We start from the raw sequence: 20,343 nt of genomic DNA on the forward strand, positions 1-20,343 counted from the left end.
AGAACACATTTGAATAAGGTTTGAAAAAATGGTATGTTTAATACATTTCTTTAAATGGGGCTGACAATTGAGCCAATAAACAATGTAGAATTTTGTAACAAACAATAATACTACTACTAATTTAAATAAAATGCAATATTAAATAGTGCAAATCCACTTGAATGGGTTCTTTCTTGACACACGTCCCACCATTCCACCAAATTTAATGGGAATTCATTGAATTCTTTTGCAAAATTTAGCTGGAAACAATTTACCAAACAAAAAAAATTACAGGAGTGAAAACATGATCTCCTTATTAAGGATATTTAGAGCCAACAAAATAGCGATGCCTAATTCTGTTTTTCCAGCTTCCCAAAAACTTGCAGCACGAGTGGAAAAATGTATAATTTTATGTAAAATTGCTCAGGATGCATCCCATTTATTTTCCCGTTTCTTGCGGCTTTTATTCAGAAATCACTTCCCTTCATTCTCTTTCGATTCCAATATCCTACCCATGTGTTGCTGCAGTCTTACAGAGCCACGGTAGATCCACTCCTCGAGTTGACTCTTCTGAGTATGAGACATAGACACCACATTAAGTCAAAACATGTCACATCGAAACGACAGGACATTATAAGAGCACCAGCCGTCTTCAGTGATACTGACCTCAAAAAGGACCAGTATCAAGCTGCAGTCGACCTCTTGCACCTCACAACTCTGTTGGACTCCATTCAGCTCGACATGCATGGTCTGTCCCGCTTTGTACTGGGTTGAATGTGGGAAGGGCCAGTCCCTCAGGTACCGCTTCATGAAACACTTGTGATGGTCGTCAGGAAGGCTCTCGAGGACGTCCTCCACTGTCGCAAAACAAACAGTCCGTCACTCTGGATGGACGTCATCCCAAAAAACATTATGTTCGCCTGATGTAAACCAAACAGGGAGCTACTCTTTGCTGCAGAGTTACATGAGGACAGAAACTCCATAAGGTTCCTTAAAAGCACCATTTCACACACACACATGATGAGACAACAACAGGGTGAATGACTTGTACTCTTCAGAGCTCACATGATTCATTTTGCACGATGGACATCATGAGTTTTTCTCCAATCATATTTAATCACCTCTGCTTTTCTGTTTATTTCAATCAAGCTCTTCTCAGGGAAATGCATCACTTCCTTTCCAGCTGTTTCACAATAAAATGTTTCAAGCAGCTCAAGGGACATCATTTCTTCCTGACTTCACTTTTAATGTGAAACATAAGCCGGAAAAAGTGAAAAATATTTCTGTTAGAGAAAACAAGCCCAGAGAAAAAAAAAAGAGTAATGACAATGACATGATTTTGGATTTTGTGATGTTGACATTAATGAAACACTGAATTTATCAAAACATCATGGAGGGGGATTTAAGTTCCCATTGACAAAAAACAGCATTAACATCCAATTAAAACTGCAGCAAATCAGAAAGTAGGGAAGCTTCTAACCAAAATACAATGAAATAAAACAGAGTTAACACTTACATGGTCGGCACACCAAGTGAAGAAGAGGTAAACTAACATAGGCCGGTGTGTGGTCATCCATAAAGACCAAGAACCTGGAACGTAAAATGTGTTTAAATCAAATCAAACCTTTACAAAAGCATTTGAGTTTCCTGAGATTGTGAGGTGTTAGTGTAAGGAGACACACACCTTAAGTGGTTCTTTCTACTTGGGAGTTCTGCTAAAATACCAGGCTGGAACAGGAGCTTGTTGGTTTGACACTGGATCGCCACAGGAGCGCCGATATACAGCTGCTCCAGCGTCGGTGTTCGGTCAAAGGCGATGTGGTGTCCAGAGACGAGGCTCTTCCCCCTTTCTTCAAAACTAACTTTGTACTTTAACCGTCCATCTTCTGCAAAGAAAAGAAAAAAAGTCAGGGGATGTTATTGGTAATTTTTTGGGATTAATTGTGTTTTGAAATTAATTATAAAGGTGAAAAGCACAGTTCTCTTAAAATAAGGAAAGGAAAATGAGGTAAATACATTTTATATATTACATATTTAGTCTTCAATGTGTCAGAATATTGTTTCATCTTCAAACTGCATTGTTGCTGAGCCAAGAATCAAAACAAAATATACTTTGATTTTATAGATTTATTTAGTTTTACTGCTGTTTTAAAAGGTTTATGATCATTTCCCACAGTAACATATATCTTTTTTTTACCCTTTGTCACTATTTCCACTATTTTCCCCCGCTGCCACGTCATGGGCCTCCTCCTGGCCAGTACCACCATGTCCACTTTGACCTCTTCCTGTGGCAAGTTAGGACAGACCTTTGTGTCAGGGTCAAAGCCTGTGGTGGGCATCATTTCGCTCCCTGTGGAAAATTATTTTCATGAGTGTGGAGTCACCTAAAACTAAGAATCAATGTGTGTTTTCATCTGTGAGTGGTCGCAGTGATGTTTGAGAGCTTACCGTTGTTGTTGCTGCTTGTTGACGCTGCGTGTGCTCTCGTTGCTTCGCTCTTTACCGTGTTCAGTTTGTGGTTTGACACGGAATTATCTGAATCACTATCATCTCCGGGCTCCCACTGCATATCAGAGTCTGAGCTGCTGAGGGACTCGTCTTCACTGTAGAACTGCAGAGGCGTCGGAGGCCGTAGAGCGCTGATCTTATAATCTGGGAGTCTGGTCAACACCACCACTGCTTTTTTCATCCGATTATCACAGCCGTTCCCCCAATGTGTCGCCTCACTCAAAGTCTCATTCATGGTCTCACACAGAGAGTCGGACATTTTCTGCAATGAAAAAGGATTTAGTGAAATTGGGACTTGCAAGAAAATAAATAAAAAAACCTAGAGTAGAGAACTGCAACAATTTTGATAATAGATTAAATTGAAAGAAAAGTAGCAAATTTTGAAATAATAAAATCAACAGCTTATAGCTAACGTCTTTGTTCTTCTCTGGAGTTAGTAACTGTAGTTTAACTCTCACGATTTATACCTTAATGATATATATATACACATGCATATACTGTACATATCATTGACTGTATATAAACATGGTCCATTTTGCTGGTCTTATGTCTGAAGAATGTGTTGAAGGTCTGAACATCTCATCTCTGCTTTTATTCTGTGACACACTTTGTGTTGCTTGTTTGTACGAACAGTGTCAAACAAATAAAGTCTGATTGATTGATTGATTGATCTCTGTAGCAACAAAATATTTATTTTATCATCGTATGTTGTGACACATTTTACCTTTATCATTACAGTGACTAACTTTGAATAATGGTGATTTGAAGTTATGTGTTAATAACAGCAGACAGTTGAGCAGGTGCAGCAGGAAACTGATGATAAAAGATAAAGGATGTAAATGTGTCTTGCAGTTTTTGTCCTGCACAGTTTTTGAGTTGCACAGTTTTTGTCTCACACTGTTTTTGTCTCACACAGTTTTTTGTCTCACAGTTTTTTGTCTTGCACAGTTTTAACTCATATTAACAAATAAACGACTCGCACCAGGTGTCATAAGGTTCAGGTTTACGCTGATCGCTAATCGCTAACAATGGGTAACGACTCGGTATCGTTCATTTTAGCTGCACGTTTCACTTACAACACTGGAGCAGCTCACCTGTTCTTGCTTCCTGGTTTTCCGCTTCAAAACAACAAACAGCTGTGGTCACATCACAGTATTGTGTGTTGTGATATCGTGATGGTAAACACGCGCTACATTAGCTACTGGGCTAATATAGCATGCTAGCATTGAAACAGTGTCAAGAAGAAGCGTCCTCTCGTTGTTGTGTGGGAGGAATGGCGCTGTTCTTCTGCTCTGATGGATTATACGTGTGTCAAATAATATACAAAATAAAAAATACACAACTTCCTTCAACACATCCTTGCTTCCGCCATTTTACCTTTCTGTTGCCATGGTTGTTGTCTTCTTCGCGCTCCACCGCCACCTAGCGGCGTGGCGCGGTACTGGGAGCCAGTCACACTCCAGGAAATAGTTTATTTAGAATAAAAACTAAAAACATGTCATTTGCTAATTGTTTATTCCCTGAACAAAACTTTAATCCTCATGGTTTCTCTTTTACAAAATATTGATATTGTTTTGAGTTAATTATTTTATCTGAGCACTATCCAAAAAAGATAAGATAAGATAAGATAAGATAAGATAAGATAAGATAAGATAAGATAAGATAAGATAAGCGTAAGAGTCAAGCGTAGTAAGCTTTAAGTTATAATAAGTAACATGCAATACTTAAGTGTAAGGATATTAAAAGTTAAGCGTAAGGAAAATATAGAAAAATGTGAAGGGAATAAAAATGAATATATACAGTGTGAAAAAAACTTCTGTACAATGAAAACTAAAGATAGAATAAGAGAAGATACAGAACAAAGTCACAGAATAGTAAGAGCCACCCAGTAAAGTCCACAATTCCAATCCTTTGGCAAACAAACAGACCAAACAGGCTTAAAACAAGTCGGTATATAGATAAGTAAACAAGACTCAGTCTGTCTGAGTGTCCATATATACAAATCTACTCCCCTGCAGCAGTAAATGCAATATTAAACCGTCACTTTTGACTGAGCTCTTTGACTTTGCAAAAAAATACTTTAGATCTTATCATTGCCATTTGAAACAGAGGCACTGGGTTAACGTCCCTGACGCTCTAGGCCGGTTGCAGTCAGGAATCCAGCCACAGGCAACAGAAATGCACCGTGGGGTCTTTTCAATGAATATTTAATGTCATGTAACATCTCAGTAGCAGACACATTCAGATGGAAAAGGTTGTGCTGAAAAAATATCATTCATACATCACAGATCTGGATTTCTTTACAAAGATTAATATAGTAAGAGATATAAAAGGGAAATTGGCTTCCTGTTAGTTCTTAAGTGGCCTGACTCCTGTGAGAGATAAAAACATCATGTCCACTGAGAACTGCACGGTCAGAAAACACACCGCAAAAAGAGTGCATGAGCAAATCTGGATTCCACAGCGTCCTGCAGAGTCATTTCACTCTGCTCCCCCTCAGGTGATCTGCTCCTCCTGGTAGGTGGAGGTGGAGATGGAGCCATAAGGATCCACCACCGTTTGGGCACATCGCACCACCGTCGCCAGCAGGAAGAAACAGAGGAGGACGAGGAAGAAGAGAGCGAAGCCCAGGTCCACGTCCACCTCAAACTGTGTCGCAGGGCGAGGAGCCTGGTCCATGTGGGCTGTGGTGACGGTGGATTCTCCTGTCAGCCTCTGCTTTGTTAGAGTGTGCACGTGGGTGATGACTTAATGGCAGAAATATAAATCAGAGAGACACACACAGATGAAGAAAGTTAAACCAGTGCTGTTAAAAGCAGAGACACTAACTACATAACTCCATCTAAGGGGTCGTGAGATTATTACAAGAGGAATAAACTGAATTAAAGTTCTGCTGCACACATTTGCTTTTTCCTTATCATTGCTTTTTGGGAATTATTATAGAAAGTTGATAAGCTATACATATTTCAATTTCTCAAATTTTACGTCATTTAATTCTTAACTTGTCTTGACATCTGAAATGTGACAAGGGGCCAAAACTAGATGGTCTACTTCTCAAAAAGTTTGAAAAGGCACTGTTTTACTGTAATGGTTTTATCATATGTTTGTTTTAATATAAGTAACTCGAAGTACAAAATAACATAAACACTAAAGGGGGTACATACACACACACACCGTAATTTCTCATTATGAATTCTCCTCTGTACTTAAACGGCATCGTACAACTTATTTCATGTGATTTAGAATTTCAGATTGTTGATTGTTACCTGAAATTTGAGGGATTCAGTCATTTTCTTAGTCGGTTAATTGCAGATAAATTCCTAATAATTATGGCTGTAAGATACATTACAAAAATAAAACTGCAATATTCTGGAAAGCCTGGATGTTGATTTCAAATTTCTTGTTTAGTGTGACCAGCAGCTCTAATCCCTAAAAGCACATAAAATGAAGAAAAGACAAACCAGAGAGATTCTCTGCGGTTTTGCTTAGAGATAAAAAACATAATAAAAAAAAAGCAATTGCAGAATATCCATCTGAATAATAATCTCAACTAATCTTTTCAGCTTTACTGTGAAAACATGTTGTTCTTTCTGTTTATTTCTGTGAATAAACCACAATCCCTTTCAGGCTTGTTAACCGGAACAGACAGATAAACTCAAACTATAATCAAAGCTTTCAGGGAAGCAACAGTTTACAACAAGATAAAGATACAAGTTTAACCTCACCATCCTTCCTGTGCTGCTGCAGAGTCTCTGCATCAAAACTCTCCTGTTCTTTCCCTCAAGGTCCCTTATTGCTTAGTGACATAAGACGCTCATCGGTTACCAAAGTCTTAACAGTTCCCCGGTAATCATCATCCCAGGAAAAATGAGCAGCCCGTGAGTTAGCTCCTGCACACACACACACCCGCATAAACACAGCACACACACTTGCACCTAGCAGCCTCCCCCTGGCGCGTAAAGCCTTTATTAATACTTAAGCAGGAATTGAATAACGGTCTGCAAAGTTCACAAGCGAATCAAACACCCTGCGCCTTTTGTTCTCCTGTCAAGACGACCCATCATCCCTGTCACCAATTAGACTTCACACCACCACAACTCAGGCACCCGAGGCGACACTGAGTCTTATTCATTACAAGAGCTAACAACAACAACAACAGGAAAGAGGAGGAAGGGGAACTTTATTACAGAGGAAGGGAAAAGATTTAAAGAGGAGGGGTGAGATGGGACTCAGGAGGGGGGGGCGAGGAGAGGAAAGCCCAGACGTCGGAGCTGGAGAAACTGGAGATGCATTAGCAATTAAATTGTGGAGCCAGATGCGAGAGCAGGGTGGAAATTGACCCTGCCACTTTAAAATGGAGATTGTTACAGTGGAGCTGCCAGTGACAAGAACAGTGTGGAGGCTGAAGAGCAGGGCACAGGGGTAAAGTGATCCTGCTCCATACATGCAATTAACCAAGGAGGCCTTTCAGGCTGCAGCCAACTGGAGGGGAGAGTGGCACCGAAACAGGAACTGGTTTCTTTTCATGGATGGAAGAGAAAGTTCTCCAAGTTCCAGGCTGCATGAAAACAACATCTCCATCACCTGCAAACTCTGAGATGATTTTTTCCACAATCACTTGAGACATTTTTGGCAACATCATCCCGAGAAGCGTGCCAGCCAGGTGCATGCTCAGCGTGTCGCCACCACACTTTGCCATCTGATAGTGTAATCGCTCCACGGTGCCTTCAGGTCCAATCTGCAAAAGTGGAAGCAGTGACTGACGGGGGGGGTGGGAATCAACTCGATTTACGCAGCGGCAGACAAGTGTTTTTACGAAGGTTCCAACATTTGTCAGCTACCGAATCATGGATGTTTTTCTCTCTCTACAAAATAAACGACTTTACACAAAACTATATTTGTTTTGAAATTAATGACAGAATCAAAATAAGATATTTTCATCTCATAAAAGGAGCTGAGCTAGATTGGACGACATATCTAAATTAAAACGGTGAAATAGCTCTGCAGTTACTTTTGGTGATTTTAAGGCTTAATTGCAGGTGAAAAATCCTGAAAGATAAAATGAGAATTTTCAGTTAGGACATTTTTGTTTTATAGATGAAGACACAGTTAACACATAACTGAAATAATTATTAAGGGCTGTATTTGTTTATATTACAGATACATTAAGAATTCATTTTATTGTGCTTTGGCAATTGATTATTTGATCAATCGATTAAAATCTAGTTTGTTAACATCCATTTTATTCATATTTTTAAATAAAACAATACAAATATAAGTTATTTTTAATTTTATTTAAAATTATTCAAGTCATTTTTTAAGGAAGACCTCTGTCTCCAGCTTTTAAAATCATTATGCATTATTTTGCTGCGGTTTATTTAAATATTGGGGTTTTGGACTGTGGTGGACATTTCCACTTTTCTATCTCAATCTATAAAAGTAAACTTTTCATCATTTAATAAAAACAAAACAACAGATTAGGGGGAAGGTTTAATCTTTTAAAGGGAATTCACAATTTCCAACTGTCTTTCAGGGACTTTTCTTTCTACCCATTCACTTGCATTTATTTGGCACTTTTGTTTGATTTTCACACCTTACACACAATTTCATCATTAAACACCTGAAACCAGATCTTTACATCAAAGTCAAACTGTCATTTAAGATTAAAGAACGAGACGAGTATGCACAGAAGTTCTCCACAGTTATCTTTATCATTCATAATTATGATTTTACATCTCAGCAACACAAAATGCAGAATAAAAACACATTCTGTAGTAGCAAGGCACTTTAAAAAGGTAGCTACAGGTGAGAGGTGGTTTGTGAGCTGAGCCGTACAGAGGTGTTAGAGGCCCGGAGCGTTACAGTGCACAGGGTGTTGAACATGTCGGGCACAGAGATGGCAGAAATAATGACAGAATGTACAGAAATTGTGTTTTTTATTTTTGTCTTTACAACTGACACTTGAAATGATGAAGGCACTTGAAATGACGAGGTCGTACAAAATGATGTAAACCATACTTTGGTCTTTTCATTTTTTAGATTTCATTAAACTTTCTTTTTAGACAAAATGATCCAAAACACAAACAAAGAGGAAGAACTTGGGTAAATAATAACAATAAATATTAAACTAAATTGAAATCATATTCGTAAAAGTCTCTAAACTAAAACTGAGTTAAGTTTGAGTTTAAATCAAACACGTTTACCACGCTTGTTTTTCTAGATAATTAGTCAAAGCTGATCCATAGAAGAAACCATAAAGTGCATCTTTGGATGGGTGGGAGAAACAACACTGAATGGAAATGCTATTGACTCTTCCAGCCCATAAAGAATTCATGAACAGTTACCGATTGGTTTGGGTTACACTTAAACAAATTGCTCCAAAATTTTACTGGACGAAAAAAAAAAAAGAAAAAAAAAGAAAAAGACACGAATCATAAACACAAATAAACATTTAAAAAGGACCTCTGTGCGTTCGTCTGCCGATGAGGCGATGCACATTAAGACAAACTCTAGGCACTTTTCAACACACCTGGCAGATGTAGCACCTTCTCGTACGGTTAAAAAAATATTATTTATCACCAATTATCTCGTTTTAAACATCACCGGAACACACACATATATATTTTTTTGCAACACTGACTCAAAATCATTGTCAAGAACCGAAGTGACGAAACGGCATGTGCAAAAACCAACATGCACAAATGATCGATGCTGGACACTTCAGTAAAAAGACTTACATCAGCTCATGGTCCATCGAAAGACAAAGGCCTCGTTCACCGTCGTGCTCCTCACAATGTCACTGACTTCAGTGTGGTTACTACGAGCGAAAAGAAAATCAGTCCTCTTTCAGAGTAATACTTAGAAGAGTGTTAACTGACTGTGCAGGAGGGCAATGCCCGTCCTAACCACTGTGTCTTCCAGTAACAAAACATAAAGCTACAAGCAGGCAACTTGGTCAACAGCAGAAAATCTTCAAAAAAAGCAAATTACACTTCAGTGGAAGGAAAAGAGGAGAAGGCGCGTGGAGCGAGAAAAACCACTCTGCTGCTGCTGTACTAGAAAAACATCACCGTGGTTCTCCAGTGACGTCGTCCTCTCTCCGTTTACTTTAGTGTGATCCACAGAGGTGAAATTATCCACATTAGATTGCCAGGGTTTCAGAAAGGAGGGTGTAGCTATACAAATGTGTGTGTGTGGGTGTGTGGTTGTGTGTAAGTGTGTGGGTGTGCTGCCTGCTGCCCCATTCAACATGCCCGTTCTTTGGCTTTCAGGTGAGGGCCACATGCCAGGGCCCTTCGTCACACGGCCTCATCTCCACCCTCTCACTGTCTGATCAGTTCCTCTTCCTGAGGTTGTTGTTGAGTGGCGTGTGGCCATTCTGAATGTGGCCGTTTTTAGACTTTTCCTTCGCCTCGCTGTCTTCATCTTCATCTTCTGACTCCGTCTCCTCCTTGTCGCTGCGCTCATCCTCAACAATGTCCTGTCGGGGGAATAAAACAACAAGACACTTAGACTTTGTGCAGTAACTGGTGTGAGGTGACAAAATGATCGAAAAGTGGCGGTTCCTACATTTCCTGGCAGGAATTTGACGACCATCCGCAAGATGAGCACGGCCCAGAAGATATGAAGGACCTGCAGCACCAGCAGCAGCCCGTTGAAGAAGTAAAAGCCGAGGAAGGCGGGGTAGAGCGTCAGGGGGTACACCCACGTCGTGTGTATGATCCTGTACAATAGAACAAAGACAGAGAACAGAGGGTCCAGTGAGAGCCACCTTCAGTCACATTCCAAAGCCCATTGAGAGGCGTCAGAGGGGGACAATGTGTCTGTTGTATTTCCAGAAGAACACATTCATAAAATTACTGCTAAATAAAACAAAGGAATCAGGGTTTTTACAGTCTGATCAACCCCCCGCCCTAAAAGTGAGGATGGTGTGCGAGGGATTGGCTCAAAACTTGTGTCCATCTTCATCACACGCTCACATATTCCTCATTGAGGCGAATGACAATCAAACGCACAGGAATAGACCACATAAAAAATAACCTTATCGTTAAAGGTTTTATTTAGAAATCTGAATATTTCAACCTTTATTTTAAAATGCCTTATTTTCCAATCCAAGCCAATCATAGAAGCAATTACCTGAACATATTTTTTTAGTACCAGCTAAAACATGGTATGGCAGCTCATAGAGAGAAAGCCCCAAAAGTGTCAGTGTTGCACTAATTTACTCTGTTGTTAGCAGTGACTTTCACAGTAAATCTGATGTAAGAAATATGTATTTTACCAGAAGGGGAGGATGACGAGGCGCGTGACGATGAAAACCGCAGCAAACATAGTGAAGATGAAGTTGCAGGTTTTCCTCCAGCCTGCGTAGTTGAACATTTTGGCCGACTGGAAAGAGAGAGGAGAGCGTGAACCTTTCGTGTTTTCACCTCTAGAGGGCAGACAGTGAACTGTATGAGGAGGACAGCTCTCTGATCTAAATACTGTTATCATGAAACCTATATGACAGTTACAAGGTATATGAAACAATTATCGTAATTTGATGATTATATTTTTCTGCCGTGTTGGCATCTTGTCGTACCTCCATGAGATAATCGGAGGAATCATGCACCAACATGATCAAAGTCCCTGCTCGGATGTAGTTGACCAGCCAGGAGAAGCTGATAAGGAGGATGGTGGCCACGTGGTGAACTATCTGCTCTTTGAAATCCTGCAGTGAGTGAATCAGAGAGATAGTGTAAAAACAAGATGCAACATTGTTTTGTCACTTATTGATCAAGTTATAAAGATCGGTCACTAATCGACAGTCTGTATCAGACTGCTGCCGGTTTAACAAATGATTAACTCTCCGCTCACAGCTGATTATACGACTTTACAGCCATAAAAAGACACTAAATCCACACACAGAGCCAAAAAACTGAATTAAAAAAGTTAAAAAAAACACTTCCTTGAATAGGAGACAGATTTCAACATCGTGGCTCTACAGTAAATTCCTGCCGTTTTGGTTTTAAAAGATTAATTTGTTGCATTTGTGAACTCGGTTATAAGACGAGCACTGGAATCGAGGCCTTGTGATTTGCTGACAGGCTTGAACGTCTGCCACCAGTTACAACATCAACCTGAGCTGTGGATAAAATGGTCAGTCGGTGTGACTTCCCACTGATTTCCAGTCACACATTAACTGAACACCCTGACCTGGGAGCCACAGTTCAGTTTGTGAAGTTAAAGTAGAAGCAATGAGCAGAAATGACGATACCTTTAACGGCTCTGTGAATTCTGAAAGCTTCACTCGATCCAATCCATAAAGTCCGGATTTATTAGTAGGGAAGTCAATATCCAAACCTCAAAATACACTACCAACACCACAGATCATTGATTCTGATCATTTCATGCACTTAGTCAGTGAGTGATCGCTCTTGATGGAGGGCTGCTGAGGGGCTTCACGGCACAGGGAGCTAACAAAGTTCAGGAAGCATTGCTGCATCACTTACCTTTCGTTTGATATCTGATGCTACGCTAAAAAGCAGCGAGAGGTAGAAGCCTAGTTCCAAATTGTAGTACCAGTACTGAGAAGGCACCAGTGGCTGGAACAAAGGAAAAGAAGGATCTGATGTAAGAGCATGATGCCAATAATGTTCTATCCATTAGTCAGTTCAGGAAATTGGTAAACAAATAGAAGTAATGCACATTTTGTGATTAATACATGTGATCAAATTAAAATGAAAGTATTCAAATATGAAATGAGCTGAATAGTCGTTTCAGGCCGTCGCAGTTGGCTCACCATTTTGGGGAAGTCTTCCCACATCTGTTCCAAATCATAGAACCATGGTTTCTGAGGGGAGGTAGATATTTAATATTAATGACAACGTCCAACACAAAACCACAAGCACTTGAAAGCAGCAAGCAAGAATACAGAGGGAAACCAGGTTTGCGTGAAACATCCAACAGTATGATTATGCTGAAGAAGACAAACTAAAATATCGTTCAATAAAAAAGTTTCTAGTTATGACCAGAGTGGGTTTCACGTTCCTAAATTACACATATATACTGATTTTCATTAGCTATGAATGACAGATTATGACAGGGTACTCACATCAACAAGGACTGCCAGGCCAGCAAAGAAAGCAAGAAGGTAAAAGGTAAATCTCCAACTGTAAGAGAATGCACAGCGATCTCAGAAATGCCACAACACTGTAGAACTTCGGACAAAGCACAAACCAGTACACATAAACTAAGAAACAACTAACGGACAACACAAAAGGCACAAAGTAAATTAAGGTTTCAGACTTGAAAGTGAATACAACAAACATCTTTATCTGAAATCACCCAAGAGTCCACAATTTGACAAGCCTCCAAAAATCACACATGAAATGACGAAACAGATATTTAATAATCATCCTTATCACGTCTTGTATTATATTTCCAATATTTAATAAATACCACAGGGATTTAAACCCTTAATCACACTGGTCAAAATAAATCCTTCTGACATCTGTTGCGAAACAGCCTGTTTTGCAACAGCTTTCGCGAAATACCGCGCTTGCTCCCTGTTTCTGGGAGTTGTCGGGGTTAAATGGATGAAATAATCCATTAGCAGACCATGGGCCATTAAACACTGCACATTTAAATAATTTTGATGTTCTGTAAGAGCAGTTAGTGCCGTGGCTTCACAGCAGCACATTCACTGCACGTGCACGTTTCTGGTCCAGTTACTTGGTGACTCTCTTGAACTAACCCGTCTCCTCCTCCTGCAGAGACTAAATCATAATAATATGATTCCCTGTTACATTCCCTCATTCATACTGTTGATAGCAAAGCACATTGGATTAACACGTCTTGTCTTTTACTAACTTGAGTTGGACCTAAGGTTACAAACAAAGGACTTGTGAATAAACTTGTATCTCATCTGTTCCATTGTATCTTCGGCTGCCAGCAGTATTTCTGTTTACAGCTAAATTGATCTACTTTACATAAAATGCATACGTTAAAATAAGCAACAAACAGCAGTGGTTAAAGCACTTCTGCTAGTTGTTTTAACTAAACCTCTGTGTTTGAGGTTAGTTCCAGTTTGTTAAACTTACTTTCTGGAGCCAGTTGTTATTCTTTATAGCACTGCTTCTTAACAGTCAAACCTTTTGCACCCTCACAAACACAAGGGGGGAAAAGTTACTAAGTAATTCACAAGAAAATAGAAAAACCATACAGGGAAGATTGTCCTGACCACTGTCAAAGTGACAAAAAATCTAAAAAGCACACTATGACCTCTTCAAAATCCTGTTAAATACACAAAGCACAGCTTCGTCAGGCTGCATTAACTACGCCAACTTCATGATGCAACGACAGTTCAGCATGAAAATTCAACACTGTGAGAAAGATGCTTATCTACCATGCTTCCCGAAACTTTTTGTGCTTGTTGGGCCGGTCCTGGTTTCTCCGCCGCCTGAACCACCTCTGAACCTGCCGCACCGAACAGCCCGACGTTTTACTTAAACTCTCTATGGCGCTCTGGCAACAAGAGAAGGAGAGAAGGACAGTGCTGTCATGAAGTTATGGTAGTTAACTGGTCTGGGATTATTTACACCATCCTGTCATTCTTGTCCATTTACACCTCAAACAACATCTCTGTCATTAGACACACAGTGAGTCTTAAAGCAGTTGGTTTCCTGAAGTACGCGAGATGAATACCTGTGTGGGATGCTTTGATGTGCTGCAGAAATAGGATTCTAGGGTGGGATTTGAAGGAGCATAAACACGCTGTTTGTTGCTCACTCCCAGCAGAGAGGCCAGAGGTGTCGCTACCGTCCTGGAAAGAGGAAAACACGCAGGATGAGAAGACGCAGCTTACGAGTCACGTCAGGAAGAATCACTCAAAACACACATGTAGGAAGAGGTGGACTAACAAATGTTGACTCACCTCTCGAATATCTGTCTGATGACCAGGAAGCAGAGGGCGATGGGGACAGTAGCCCAGAGGTCCTGCATTTTAGGGAAGACTTTGCCATCGTGGTCATTCAGGTCCGCCCAGCCGTGGCCTACTGGAAACCAAATCCAGTCGGCCCATATCTTCTCGCTCAGCTGAGACATCCTAAAGAAAATAATAGAATGAGAGATTTTTCTTTTTTACCGCATGGAAGGAAATTAAGATGGGTATTAAAAAGACGGGTTTGTCTCCTCTGCGATCTTCACTCATTTTCCATTAGATAGATATAGAAAAGTCACTCTGCCGTGACAATATCCTGAGAGGAAGGAGAGGAAACAGAGAGGAGAGTGAGTATTGATTGGAGGTGATTAATCTCACTGGGCCTCGGGCAGCACGCTCAGTATCTGAGCACTTCCTGCTCCACATGTAGGGCGGACTTTGTTAAGCTACACACACACACTTGGTTAGTTCGTTCCGGGACACAACACCATGCTCAAATTTGGCAGTGATTTTTTGAACAAGGCTTAAAAATGTGTCACATGTCTCTGTCATTGACATGAGCAGATATGTACAGAAAACAGTGTTTGTATAGTAATGCCTCGCAATAATGAAGAGTTTACATAGAGTGGTAATTCCTCATTCATATACCTCACTGTGTGTTTGAGCTATGCAAAGGAAATTGCACAATGAACCCATCATGGGCTGATAATCTCTTGAGCAAGATGAGTCATGATATTCCATCCTGTTAACTGACAGTTAATCATTTCCAATACAACCTCTCACAGAACGGGGAAAAAACCTTTGTTATATCGAGTTCCTGCGAAAAAGTCTCAGGTGTCAATCATAAGGTTTCACACCTTTTTGTAACATCGAATAAATGACTAATTGCGGGACAAAAGAGCAATTGATCATATATGAGAGTGGTACAATTTTTTGTTTTGTCCATGTCCCATCCATTAACATTGAGGTTTTAAGCCTTTACTGCAGCCAGCCAGCAAATCCAGACACTTTTGTTGGCATCACATTTGTTGACGCTGTCATTTAGTCCTTCTTTATATCCGGTCTGCGGTCGATACCCATTGGATGAACTGCCATGACATTCAGCACAGACATCCATGATTTTTTAATGGTCCTCATGTGGAGTCCAGAACAACAACGTTTCTCTCTTGTTTTATGGTTTTTAATTTTCGGGACTCAAGTTGGACACGGACAGGTGAAAATGAGCCGCGTCACAAACCTCAACACAGTCCCACCGCTCTGTTATTAGAGTCCAGGGAGCAGCAGTTAAACTAACTGGGATAACATCAGCGTCACAGCAATAATTAGAGGCGACTCCTCCGCGGGGCACTCATTTACCTGTGAGCAGCAACTTTTCAGGCTGACCATCACTTTATACAGCTGAACCTTTGTGCCAAAGCTGTGTGTCAATGAGCAGAGAGGAAAATCCAGCTTGTCACACACACCACCTGACAGATCTTGTTACAAGGAAACTGTGTGTGTGTGGACTTTAACACGTTAGAAGCTTACTATAAATGCACTGTACCTCATGCAGGCAGCATTTTGTAGCAGTAGTTCTACTTCTGCATGAGGCAGTGAACCACAGCAGTGCAATATCAACCATCCTGTCTGTTAACCAATGTGTGGATTTCAATGTAACAGCTGCCTTCTGTCAGATATCGACCTTTAACGGGTCTTATTTTCACTCCATGAAACTCTGACTGAAATTAACATGTGTACTTACTCTCTGAGCACAATACTGAGCGGACCGCAGATCATGTTAAGTCTTTTAAATGCTTCAAACAGAGAGAATGGGCTCTCTGTGGATTGTGTGTGTTACTGGTGGGAGGATTGTATTCAGTCCTGGAGTGAATTATGGGATTTAGGTGAACGTGCAGAACGTCTTTCTGTCTGAAAGGGGGAAGTGGTAACTCTCATGCTGCTTCTTATCAAAGTACACATCTAGCTCTGTGTCTGAACCACACTTTATCAGTTCAGTTTCACTGTTCAGGACAGCAGCTGAGGCTAAATTCCAAAACAGGAAACATTATCAGGGAAGAGTGCACCGGCTACATTCAGTAAAAATCCCCTGTGTTCCCCTGTGTTGTGTAAAAACTGAAAGACGACAGCAGCACCAGCATTTGTGCAGCGGTCAGAGTTAAACAGTATGTCTGCTGCTGTATGCGTTTGATTTCCATTAGGGTTAATTGATTGGAGAGGATCAATAGTTGGTAGGAGCACAAATGTGGCACCACCGGTTTTAGCAGGTGCAACTGCTGCAGGCTAAAGTAAACTTTATTTTGTTAGCCAGTCTATATTGACACACCATCCAGTATGAAGTATACCCAACATGTAGAGTCATTGAAACAGATTTTAGATTGAAAATGGCCACACTCTGGACTCCAATTATTCTATTCCACTTAGAAACAAACAGGCCTCTGCGAACTGTATTTGTGCATCTATCACTGAAGGTGCTGTGTGTATTAATTGGTTAGTTGTATTTCACTCCATCTGTTATAACACCCGCTGACTCTTCTCTGGTGCTAGTACATTTAATCTAGACCCAGAGTTCACCTCTCACCTACAAGTTCTTTGGAGGGTCCATGGTGCAACATGCCACTTTGCAACCTACGGTTTGGAGTCCAGGAACTATCTTCACTTTAGAGATTAATACACATTTCAGTGCACAAAGTTCAGCAACATTAACAGCTGAACTAGAAAGACATCTACCCCTTGTAATAGTGTTATCTTTACCATTAAAAAAAATAAATACTGTACATTGGTTGATATATTGGTATCAGAACTTCTTTTACTCCCATATTTGTTAAGTTTTTCCCCTTTTAACCGATGTATTGTATACACAAGCAACATAGTAATATCCATAAAGAAAATAGAGAGTTCACAAATGGTTGATTAAAAATCAGTGATCAAAATACTGTATATGAATCAGCTTTGCAGGGATATATTGACTTTTAGCCAAAATGTATCAAACCCCAGATCCTACACTTCCCACATTAAAGCTCAAAAGCATCTTTCATTATTCCCCTGCTGTCTTCTTGTAAAGACAGGCTTTCTTTTCATAATTTCCTTGTACACAAACACAAATTGTGAATGAGACAGACCTGTAAAAACTGAAGGTCTCATACTCAGGTTATGAAAACCCATCAGACTTAAGAAAACTGTCTCCAAGGCCAAGAGAGACTTTATACATCTGTTTTCACAAGTTCCTAATGACAAGTGAAATAAGTTTTGCATGTAAAAAAAACAGCCGAATGCCCCTTTGCCATAGTTTCTCTATGTGTGTTGTCTTTAAGATAACCATGAAGGACGGAGTCTGTGTTATCCTGCAGAGATAGTTAAAGAATCAGTCACCAGTTACTTCAATTGTATTGGATTTGGCTGTAAAGCTGTTTACTCCTGAAAGTCCAAAAGTGTTTGTTGGACTCTAACACTTCACCCACCCCCCCACCAGCATAGTGCTGAGTAGATAATGAGTGAATAATCATTTTGGGTTGAACTATGCCCCTTTAAGAAAACTGTCTTTACAAAGCCAAGAGGAGACTTTATACATTTGTTTTCACAAGCTCCTAATGACAATTTAAATACGTTTTGCATGTTAACACTAAGCAGCGTGTCCCTTTGCCATAGTTTCTCTACGTGTTTTCTTTATGATAACCTTGGAGTGGGGAGTCTGTGTTACCCTGCAGAGACAGTTGAGTCCTTCAGAGGGGAAATGATGTGTGAATAATGCTGATCAGACACAAGCCTCACATCATAACATCTAAACCCACATTGTGTCTGTGTCTGCAGAGCTGCTGAACTTTCCTCACTTCTTGTGTCTGTCACTGCGGTCTACGCCGTTTGCGTAAACTCTCGCAGGGAGTGGCAGCGAGTGCGCAAGCGGGGAGTCTCCCGGACATAGCGGGTCTCAGGCTGAGATGGAGCTTCGAGCAAAAAGTTAACAACACAAAAAAACTATAACTCAAACACTTTCACGTGCGTCCGCCACACACGGGCCCGGGGGGGCTGGTAGTTTGAATCCCCCCCCCACCCACCCACCACCCGCCTGTGTGGAGAGAGGAGACGGGGGCGAACTTAGCGTAGCGACATCTCCAGTTGCCTCCAGTTGAAAACTTTTTCGAGCGTAAACCCACAATTGCACCACAAACGGCTCAAAAACATGGCGACTAACGCTGCGCCTGGCACTTCTGCGTTCCCCCCTCCCTCCTCCAGGAATGAACTGTTGCGTTTTTATTGTAATATACTTGAATAGTATCGCGACCTTCTCTTATCGCGGTTGTTGCTAAACAAACACCCCGGACATGAGGCCTGTTTGCTGGCTAACGTTCGCTTAATAACGGCCGGGGAGTGGAGCGGAGCGGAGCGGAGGGGGGAGTTCGGTGGCTATTCCTCCCCCCCGGGTATAACTTCACCGAAACCCCCTGTATGGAGTCTGATCGCCCCCCCCTCCCCTCCCGCCGGTGGTGTCTAAAAATAGCGGCGGTGTGCGTGTGACAGGCGGCTTCCACGGAGCCGAAGCGGCGGAGTAACGGTGCGGTGAACTCACCTCTGCTCCGTGTCGCCAGGTAGTGAGATGAGGTCCGGCTGCTCTTCCTGGTGTCGGGGCTTTAAGTGCTTTTCGCCATTTTTTTCCCTCTACAAACTGAAAGTTGCACTCATTCAAACAACCGTGTCGCAGTTTCCCCCCCCCCTCCTGAGTTTTCGTTTCGGAGGAGCACGGGGCGGGCGGGTGTGCGGGCTGGGTGTCCGGCTGGTGGCTCGCCGGGTCGTCGGTGCTTCTCTCCCAGTTGAGCCCGGTTGGATGAAGCGGCCGCGGACACTGGGATGTTATGGTTCTACGTTAAGAGAGACCAGGCGTGGGCGGGTGGAGGCTGCTAAAGTGACGCACGCTTCCGCTGGGTATGAGGGGAGGTTAGTGCCACACAGGGAGGGACGACGAGGCAGGAGTGTGGCCCATTAGATAATAATATTTTCTCGTACAATGCTCCTGGTAGACTGTAAGTGCCTGTGAGCATTCAATAAAAATTGTTTTTTAAAATTGCATTTAGTTCATTTCCGTCCAACTACATATACTTCCTGGTGCGGGGCGCCAGCCAAATAAGAGTGAATATAAGTTCTTCAACCTGTTGGCAACCATGGGACCTGAGGCTGCTCTTTAATTGGTTGTTGCAGATTTTCCCCGGGATGCAGCTCTCTGCGCCCCAGACACCCAGCCAATTGGTATTAATTTACGTTTTTTAAAAATCTAATGTGATGTCGACGCCTCGATGTCGTCTCAGGTACATCCGCCGTCACTAAGTTACTTCCGCTTCCGCAGAAATGGTGCCTTCTAGTGAAACTGCTGCAAATCCGGTTAATTCTTTTAAAAAACACCCCAACAAAATAAAAAGGAGGATAAAGGAGCTTGGACTGACCCGATTTACAGATTCAGCAGGTGATCGAGGACGAGCTTACACATTCTCTCACTCTTGTTACGAGAAACAGAGTTGACTAACTGGATGTGGCGTAAGTTATGTATTTTATTGCTTCCCCCTGTTTGCGAGACCACAAACATCTCTCTGAAAAATGCAAACGGCATGGAAGTTGCCAAAGTCATTTGGCCACAATGAGGCTACATTTTTGCGGCAGGCTTAGCATTGCTCAACAGCTCGATGAAGGCTACAGGACGGGCATATTGTGTGTTGTGTTGTTATTGTTGATGTTTGTTGTCAGTTTGTTTGTCCTGCCTCTTGCAAGGCGTCACTCCACACCAGACCATTAAAGACATGTTCTTGTTGTTTTGTATGCGTCTGACCCGTAGAACCTCCTGCTGCCGGCTACAGAAAATGTCCGCACACAATATTCCGGACATTTTCTGGACAGTTCATGTCTGTAGCAGTTGGTTCATTAAGTGTTTTTTGTGAATCCGTGGGACCTCG

At 41.4% G+C, this 20,343-nt stretch overlaps 3 protein-coding genes across 3 annotated transcripts; all 3 read right to left on the reverse strand.

Moving 5' to 3' along the window:
- Positions 1 to 14: 14 nt before the first annotated feature.
- Positions 15 to 3,886, reverse strand: LOC118125102 (histone-lysine N-methyltransferase SETDB1-B-like). The gene is made up of 7 exons (XM_035183475.1): positions 3,865 to 3,886; positions 2,428 to 2,749; positions 2,177 to 2,329; positions 1,664 to 1,865; positions 1,496 to 1,569; positions 646 to 836; positions 15 to 549 (listed from the first exon to the last, which is right to left on the reverse strand). The coding sequence occupies exons 2-7, from the start codon at positions 2,744 to 2,746 to the stop codon at positions 454 to 456; spliced, it is 1,035 nt and encodes a 344-aa protein (XP_035039366.1). The 5' UTR covers positions 2,747 to 2,749; positions 3,865 to 3,886; the 3' UTR covers positions 15 to 453.
- A 280-nt stretch (positions 3,887 to 4,166) lies between these two features.
- On the reverse strand, positions 4,167 to 6,584 carry LOC118124992 (cortexin domain-containing 1-like). Its single transcript, XM_035183290.2, has 2 exons — positions 6,213 to 6,584; positions 4,167 to 5,234 (listed from the first exon to the last, which is right to left on the reverse strand). Exon 2 carries the CDS (start codon positions 5,164 to 5,166, stop codon positions 4,984 to 4,986), a length of 183 nt encoding a protein of 60 aa, XP_035039181.1. The 5' UTR covers positions 5,167 to 5,234; positions 6,213 to 6,584; the 3' UTR covers positions 4,167 to 4,983.
- A 1,595-nt stretch (positions 6,585 to 8,179) lies between these two features.
- cers2a (ceramide synthase 2a) lies at positions 8,180 to 19,283 on the reverse strand. Its single transcript, XM_035182929.2, has 11 exons — positions 18,972 to 19,283; positions 14,402 to 14,572; positions 14,173 to 14,290; positions 13,874 to 13,992; positions 12,581 to 12,638; positions 12,269 to 12,319; positions 11,979 to 12,071; positions 11,069 to 11,197; positions 10,769 to 10,875; positions 10,057 to 10,210; positions 8,180 to 9,967 (listed from the first exon to the last, which is right to left on the reverse strand). Exons 2-11 carry the CDS (start codon positions 14,569 to 14,571, stop codon positions 9,821 to 9,823), a joined length of 1,146 nt encoding a protein of 381 aa, XP_035038820.1. The 5' UTR covers position 14,572; positions 18,972 to 19,283; the 3' UTR covers positions 8,180 to 9,820.
- Between the last annotated feature and the right edge of the window lie 1,060 nt (positions 19,284 to 20,343).

Source organism: Hippoglossus stenolepis, chromosome 17, assembly GCF_022539355.2.
Source record: "Hippoglossus stenolepis isolate QCI-W04-F060 chromosome 17, HSTE1.2, whole genome shotgun sequence".
Classification (NCBI taxonomy): Eukaryota; Metazoa; Chordata; class Actinopteri; order Pleuronectiformes; family Pleuronectidae; genus Hippoglossus; species Hippoglossus stenolepis.

Excerpts from the sequence above, each read along its gene's own strand:
- cers2a (XM_035182929.2), bottom strand. The coding sequence starts at position 14,571 with ATGTCTCAGCTGAGCGAGAAGATATGGGCCGACTGGATTTGGTTTCCA. Across the intron at positions 12,320-12,580 it reads GCCTGGCAGTCCTTGTTGAT|AAACCATGGTTCTATGATTT; the intron begins GTGAGTACCCTG and ends ACCTCCCCTCAG. Across the intron at positions 10,876-11,068 it reads CCTCCGATTATCTCATGGAG|TCGGCCAAAATGTTCAACTA; the intron begins GTACGACAAGAT and ends CTCTCTTTCCAG.
- LOC118125102 (XM_035183475.1), bottom strand. The coding sequence starts at position 2,746 with ATGTCCGACTCTCTGTGTGAGACCATGAATGAGACTTTGAGTGAGGCG. Across the intron at positions 1,866-2,176 it reads AGTGGAAATAGTGACAAAGG|AAGATGGACGGTTAAAGTAC; the intron begins GTAAAAAAAAGA and ends TTTTCTTTGCAG. Across the intron at positions 837-1,495 it reads TCACTTGGTGTGCCGACCAT|TGGAGGACGTCCTCGAGAGC; the intron begins GTAAGTGTTAAC and ends GTTTTGCGACAG.
- LOC118124992 (XM_035183290.2), bottom strand. The coding sequence starts at position 5,166 with ATGGACCAGGCTCCTCGCCCTGCGACACAGTTTGAGGTGGACGTGGAC.